Below are 7,770 nucleotides of genomic sequence, written 5' to 3' on the forward strand. Positions count from 1 at the left end.
CATCGACTGCATTTAACTGGCTGATGCAAATGGTTGGGCAGGGAGAGGTGTAGGAGCGACATTCTGAAGAAGAGGTGGTCTACGCGAAGAATGTTCGCTTTGGTTAGCTGTGTGCCAAAATAATCAGTTACCCCCGTCATGGTAGATGGTAATCTTAATCAATCTTACTACCCAGAATTCATACCGACGGCTTTTCAGTTGTGACATTCTCGATGTGCTCCAATGCAAAGAGAATCATTTTCATATACTCTTTTGCAAACAAACAAATATTTTTCTAATTGTGATAAAGCAGTTTTATTTTAAAAAATCTAAAAAGGGTTTTTAATAGATGAAAATGCTATAATTTAGTGCATTTCTTTAAGGTCTTCCTTCATTCTATGCCCAATATGTACAAACAAGATAAAAATTTTGTAAAAGTGAATTCTTGCCTCTTTGAGTTGCTGTAATTATGCAGTAAAAACCTACTTTAATAATTGTTTGTTTCGGCCAAAGAAAGGTCGTTGAACTAAAGTAGTCATTTGAATCGTTTTGGTATCTTCGCGTTTTTGGTCCCCTGATTCGCGACTTGAGCATTTTTTAAAATTCATGAGACACAGAGCAATAAGCTGCTTTTGTTATCCCTTTGAACAATGTGATTCTCTTGGACTCAGTAATAGCACTTGTGTTACCACTACTGGGTGTTTTACCGCGCGGAATATTATTAATGGCACTGAATATATCACTTCTGGATGCTTTTCAAATGATATTTTTCAAATGCAAATAACTTGCGGTGTCTTGTCAAATAAAAATTCATCAATATATTGCTGCAGTAACGGTAATTTCTGCAACTGGAGCAATTTTTCGGGTAATTTTTTTGAACGCAAGGGCTTTTAAGCAAATCTTTTGTGCACATTTTACAGAGTTTAATTTTTTTTAGATCTTTATTTGCCTTTTTTGTCAAAATCACAATATCCGGTTTCTTCTTCTTATGCCTCACTTTCTCGAAACATCCGCACAGCAATGTATGATTGGTCAAGTGAAGCTATACTGATTTCACTTATCTCGAGTGTTATCTTGTTTTTCTGCATTCTTGCTTTTTTTCTCTTTTTTATTTGTTTTGCTCGCAAGGGTTTGGTTACATGTTCATGTCGTTGTAAGCAATTGCGCTACACCGGTGCTGTTCAATGCTCTGATCGCAATCGTAACGTTGGCAAATTCCTGACGAAGCCATTTTATATGAAACAGGACCTTAATATTTGTTCATCTATGCATTGTCCTTACTTTTTAACATGTTGCAGTAAAATATGCGTTAACACTTCGTTAAATTTGACGCAAACAAGTCCTTTGAAGTACAATCCCTTCAGCCATCATGTATTGCAATTGAACACTTCAAGTAGTTTTCCTCAAAAGCCATTGGAATCAGCTGCGGCTCTACCGTCTGAAGTGAGTTATTAATGCAAAATATTAACCTTTGTCACTGCACAAGTATTTTGTACAAGTTTTTGACTGAGGTTTTGGTATAAATTAATGTTTATATTTGTAGTATATGCGTCCTAATTTTCACTTTATTTAAAAGTGTTATCTATAAAAAACGGCATTTTTGCACTCGTTTTTATGCGTTTCTTTTAGACTTTATTAGTCATAGGATAAACATATTACTTATTAAATAATGTAATTGTGTATTTTTGGTCTTTAAAGTCTTAATGTATTGCTATAGTTTTGTCTTTGATTTATTTTATAGTTTTTTGCATCTAGACGTTGGCGACAGTTTTTTCACACATAAATATCATTGAAACGAAACCGTCCAGTATAGCGGAAATCTTTCTCCTATATCAAATAACTCTTTTTTGTATTGTTTTCTAAGATTGGCTAGCAAATTTGCTCATTTTTTCCTGTCTTTTATTGTTCCTTTTAGCAACATCGTATTTGTCGTGCTTAACTTAGACTTGTGAATTAATTTTAAAGCTTGAAATATCCTAAGTGACTGTTATTAGGTCATTTGTCAGAAACATGATGTTTGATTTAACGTTGATTCATATATTCTCAGTTTTAGTTCTAGTCTTCAAGTTTAAATTTCTTGTGGATTTACTAAAAAGCCGATGCATTATTTAAATATGCTTTGGTCGATTGGCTTGCCATTCTAATTAAATCTTTTTTACAGGGACACTTCAAAACAAATTTATATTACTTCTTTCTTGCTGCAGTTCTCTCCTTTTCTATTAGTACAACCAGAACAGAATACTCAGTCCTCATACTCAATTATTTTTATTCCTTTGCTTTGACTTTTAATGTGTTTTCGGATTATTAATATTTTTGACGTCACCTATGGATTTAGGTCCTCACGCGTTGATAAGCTTGAAGCAAGTAACAATGACTCAGGATACTAAAAGCCAACATTTCCTGAACTTGTTGTTCCTGTGTTGTACTCGATTATAAACTTCACATTTATTAGGAGACCATAATTCAAACCATCGCACCGGATGTCTATTTTGGTCAAACGCTACAAGTCTCGAAAATAAAGTTCCAGCAGAAATCACCTTGCGATTTTGAGATTCCATCGTATTTTTTTAGTCTCTTTGTTATACAATAATACTAGGCTTTTTTACCCGATTTCTGTCATTATTTAGTTAACTACATCCGTTTAATGCAGAGAGTATTGTCATAAAATGATTTTTTAGGTAAACAACTTTCCACTGTTATTCGCACTTAAAAAGCAAACTTTTCTTGGGTTTTTAATCTTCGTTCATTGACTTGAAGGATATGTTAACAACAGTCTCCATAGAAGAGTTTCTAGAAATGATGCTCTAGCAATCATCTGTATATTCGGGTTTTTAATATTCTAGGAAGCAATCGCTAAGTGCGTCACATTTATTTTGCCAAAAGCTTTTGACTTAAGACTCAGACCAGGTTCAGATAGTTCCCTATTCTTGCGTCTTTTAAAGTTTATGCAGTTGGTGAGGTTCTAATACCGCCATCAGAGTGCATTTCCCAGCTATTAGATATTTATCTCCTGGGTTTTAACGCACCAAGTGCGATGATGCCACGAACTGAGACGCTTATGCCATCTTCACTTCCATATCTTCCTTCTCCAGTTCTATCCACCACCCCGCCCCACGGGTGATAGCTTTTCCCCACCGCTGGGGGCGGTGTATAAGGGGAGGGCGTTAAGTGTTCGGCGGCATCCGCTGAAGCTCTCATCGTCAGAGTTAACCACAAGCAATTCCCATATAATTCAAATTCTCGCTTAGGAAGAACAATCTGGAATATTCTGAAATCTGTGGATGGTATAACTTGAATATGTGTTAGAATAAATTTACAAATTCTGATTCGATGTTCTTTTACTTAATGTTACCATAAAGCAGTCACGATTTCTAGTATTTCTTGGATCATTGTTATTTTATTTCATTGCTCGTCAGCATATGAGGATGCCTGAAAAGTGGGTGCTTTTACTTCTTCAACAATAACTAGACTACAAAAATCACCTGAGAACCTGGCTACTTTGTTCCCTGAAGTTTTACTCAAACAGATTTAAATTCCTGTTTTAAACCATTATGAATGAGTGGCTTGTGGATGCGTCGAAAAGCGTTTCTGCCATGCTGACTTCTAAGGAACTTTAACTACTTTAACTTCTCGAAATTAATGTAAAGATTTACTCAAACAATTATGTTCCTGTTTCTTAAACCACCAAAATGCACTTTATATTCAAATTTATCTATAATTTGCCAACTGAATTAAACATGGGACGTGATTCCACTTTTCATTCGAACTGTGGACGGAGTCTAGGAAACTGGAGGTTAGGTGACATTCTGTTGATCTTGGCAGCTAAACGTTGCAATAAGCTTACATTTAGCTCATGCTGAAACCTGATTTCGATAGTGGGACTTTAAAAGCACTTATTTAACTCACGGTGAATTTTAGGTCTAGAATTATATTGAAAGTTAGTAAATATGAATGACAACAGTCCATTACTGACAAGCATAGAGCAGTAGATATTGTATAATAGAATAAGTCAGTAATCTCCAAGCCCTTTATTGAACCATTTCATCTATCAACAGACCCAGCCCTCGGGCACAATGTCTAGTGGAAGCGGTAGCGGAGTACCATTCCTCGTGCAAGCTACTATTGCTCGACAGATTTCGCTGCAGGAGTGTATCGGTATGTTCATGATACAAATGTCCAAAAGCAGCATTAAAAATGGCTTGTCACTAGATTTTCATTACTGAATTAATTGCCAGAAAAATTTCAATGAGACATTAAGCTTTCAATATAACTGCAAAATGTCTTAATCTCTGTATTAATAAATGATGAAATACTTGGACCAAGATCTAATAGGTCGATTAGATTATTGTTGCATTCTAAGGGCCAAATCGTACTTGTGAAGCGACTGGAATATTTACCTTATATAATGTATGTATTCTTGCCTTCATAGGAAAGGGTCGGTATGGAGAGGTGTGGCGTGGTATTTATCGGGGCGAAAACGTAGCAGTGAAGATTTTTTCCAGTCGCGACGAGGCCAGCTGGGCTAGAGAAACACACATCTATAGCAGCGTTCTTCTCAGACACGAAAATATTCTCAGCTACTATGCCAGCGATATAACCTCTCGGTGGGTTTTGTTTTTGCGGTTTTACGCCGTCATATGTTGCACTTTTTCAATGAAAAATGCTCAAAAAGTTAAGAAAATGTGGGAACTAGGTTGAACAATGATGGGATAGGGACTTATCTAATCAAATTTATCATATTAATGAAGGTTTACTCCTTTGAGCGCCAAATTTACCTAGATATTAATGGTAAGTTTTTTAAGGGAGGAAAATCAAATAATTTATGCTAATTTATTATTATGCTAAAGCTTGTTTGTGATCGACTTCTTTCATGCCAAAACCCAATTTTTGCATAGATACGGGTGTACGCAGCTGTGGATTATATCCCATTACCATCCCTACGGTTCGCTGTACGACTTTCTGCAAGCACACGTGGTGGACACAATCGCGGCACTTCGATTGGCCAAAACAGCCGCATCCGGTCTCTGCTACCTCCACTCCTACATTCTCGGACTACAAGTTAGCTATACATATTCGACAAAATTTCGTAACTTGTTATAAAACCCGAACGGAACTGCCCCAACGTAATTGTATCTGGTGCCATATTACAGCGATTGGATCTGCAGAAATATGAAATACCAATAGTCGTCACTTACTCCGACCCTTGAAAATATCCGTTATAACTATAAATTTTTATAATGCATTGTGAGTACACCCTGGTGCACATTTTTGAAGTACAAACTGTTTGCATTCCCTTAGATTTGAGTTGAGAGAGCTAGGGAGTGTTTTTATACACCAAAGACCCATAATGTCGATTCAATGGCAAGATATGCATGTGAGGTCTGGACTGGGACCACATGTGTCACATTCGACCAGGTGTTGGTGGCCCCAATACTTTCTTTTGGTGGTGGTGATGGTGGGAGCGCTAGTTTCCCATCCACAGACCCCTTTAACTTAGTTTCCGTATGGGATGATTGAGCATAGACAGAGGCAGAAAGACAGAGGGGGGAGAGAGACCGACTTGGCATTGTGGTTTGCTGTTGCGTGCCGACTAGTGGTTTTACCCATTCTCCTCTATGGCGCTCTGATTAATGGCGCCTTTGAAAGATCTCAACACAGCTGTTCCCTTATGCCGTCTGTTAAGACATTTGATTTGCGAGAAAAATAAGTTAAGTTTCAGCAGATGTGGAATATTTGATTTAACCGTAACGAATGGACCTGGAAAGTAATGGGACAATACTAACATACTAGCCACTTTGAAGATATTAGGAGTGCATAAAATAAGGCATTCACTGCATAAGAATCCATAATACAGATAAAGTTATTTAAAGGCCAATTTAATTTCCATTTCCGCATTAATACGATTGGAATCTATTTAACTGATTTGTATCACAATATAAACAGTTAGTCCACATCTTTTGTATTGAAGGGAAAACCAGCAATCGTCCACAGAGACATCAAGTCAAAAAACATTTTGGTTCAGGCAAACGGTACTTGCAGTATTGGAGATCTGGGACTAGCTGTAATGCAAGCACCTGGTTCGACGGAAATGGATGTTGGTCAACCTAATCACATGGTAACAAAAAAACTTATACGGAAATAGAATCGCTATCTGTATTATTTAGCCTTGTAAACATGTCTTTACGTTCAAGGTTGGTACGAAAAGATACATGGCGCCTGAAATACTGGCTGATGACGGTCTTGAAGAATGCCCTGAATCTGGTGAAGGATTCCTGCCACACGATTTTGAGATTTCAGCTTATCTTCAGAGCAAAAATCGAATTAATGATACGTCACCGGTGCCTAATACGCTCGGATTCAGCTTTGAGGAATTAAAAGCTGCTGATGTCTACGCATTTGGATTGGTGCTTTGGGAAATTTTTCGTCGATGTCTAACTGAACGTGGTAAGCTAAATATATGAGCTATGTAAAAACACATTATAAAAAATTAGTGAAAACGTAATTATCTACGTAGTTTCACGAAGCCCAAATTTATAAAGGAAGGGATGGCTGAGAATCTGAAGTTTTATTTCATAATTGCATAAAGCAATTCAGTGCATGAAAACACGTTACTTCACGTTTCTACTTTCCAGTCATGCACTACAGGGTGTATAACATTCACAATATCTAGATCATGCAGAATGTGAAATTATTTCACACTGTACAATCCTCGGTGTTTTGGCATTAAGATAGATTTCGATGGCATTCTTGCTATGTTCGTACTTAGAAATGTAATTCCAAGTGACAAATGGATTTCAGGTGAGGTTCATCCTCCCCATGTGCCATACTGGGATAAAGTGTCTGCTGATCCGAGCTTTGCAGAAATGCGCCGAGTGGTGCATGTCGAGGGTGAACGCCCGCCTATCTCCGAGCGCTGGCAGAGCTCAAAGGTGCTCATCCGCTGTGCCAGTCTGATGCAAGAATGCTGGCACGCGAAACCCGATGTCCGTTTGCCCATATTAAGAATAAAAAAGACTCTCGATGAGACATTTTCGGAGGCGGTGAAGGAAATTGGCGAAAGTGTAGTTCCAGATCAAGTAATTGTTATATCAGACCCGCGAACGCAAGCAGACAGCGGGATTAATAGTCGCAGCCATGGCAGCACTTTCCAGTGTACCTCAGTCACGCCCTACTATCAGACAGTCGCCAACGGCAGTATCCGCAGCCCCAGGGAGGTGCTCGCCTTAGGGCGCATTATGCGATGTCCTTCGGAAATTCTATTCAGCGAGGAGTCCTCCACTACGAAAAAACTGAAAGAAGGGGAGAAGAAGGTTGTGGCAACTGCATCCAATTTGCTCCGTCAGGAGGAAAGCCAGCTTCTGTAGTAGAGGGATCAGTTTTACGAAAGTTTCTCAGTTTTGTTCTCCGTCAAAGTTTAAACATTTAGTCATGAAGGTACTTAATGCATTTAACTCCTTTCTAATCTCGTTTTGTTATAAGTGATTTGGTTTGCCTAATTGTGTTTAGTTTGACAAATTGACTAAACGACATTAAAGATATTCCATTATAACACAAATATTTGGCAGACTGTTACCTTGGGCGTAAGTTGGTAGATTGTTTTTTTAAACAAATTTTAGATGGACAATGTTTGATATGCAGCGACGCAATTCAAAGTGAAATCGCAGAAGCACAATCCATCCGGTTTTTGAATATTTTTGTACGCTTTCTGTAAATAAATTTTGTGTTAAATAGTGTGCCTTTTGCAGTATTATTAACAAAGTTAACTTGAGCTCCATGTCTACCTTTTTTGTT

The 7,770-nt window shown here is 37.7% G+C and overlaps 1 protein-coding gene across 1 annotated transcript; it reads left to right on the top strand. All coding sequences in view use genetic code 11, as the record gives it.

Moving 5' to 3' along the window:
* Nucleotides 1-4,052: 4,052 nt before the first annotated feature.
* EGR_00134 (Activin receptor type-1) lies at nt 4,053-7,343 on the top strand (the record flags this gene model as incomplete). The annotated part of the gene is made up of 6 exons (XM_024489383.1): nt 4,053-4,134; nt 4,409-4,583; nt 4,875-5,037; nt 5,948-6,094; nt 6,171-6,423; nt 6,778-7,343. The coding sequence occupies 6 exons, from the start codon at nt 4,053-4,055 to the stop codon at nt 7,341-7,343; spliced, it is 1,386 nt and encodes a 461-aa protein (XP_024356061.1).
* Nucleotides 7,344-7,770: the final 427 nt, after the last annotated feature.

The sequence above is a fragment of the Echinococcus granulosus genome (genome assembly GCF_000524195.1).
Source record: "Echinococcus granulosus chromosome Unknown EG_S00001, whole genome shotgun sequence".
Classification (NCBI taxonomy): Eukaryota; Metazoa; Platyhelminthes; class Cestoda; order Cyclophyllidea; family Taeniidae; genus Echinococcus; species Echinococcus granulosus.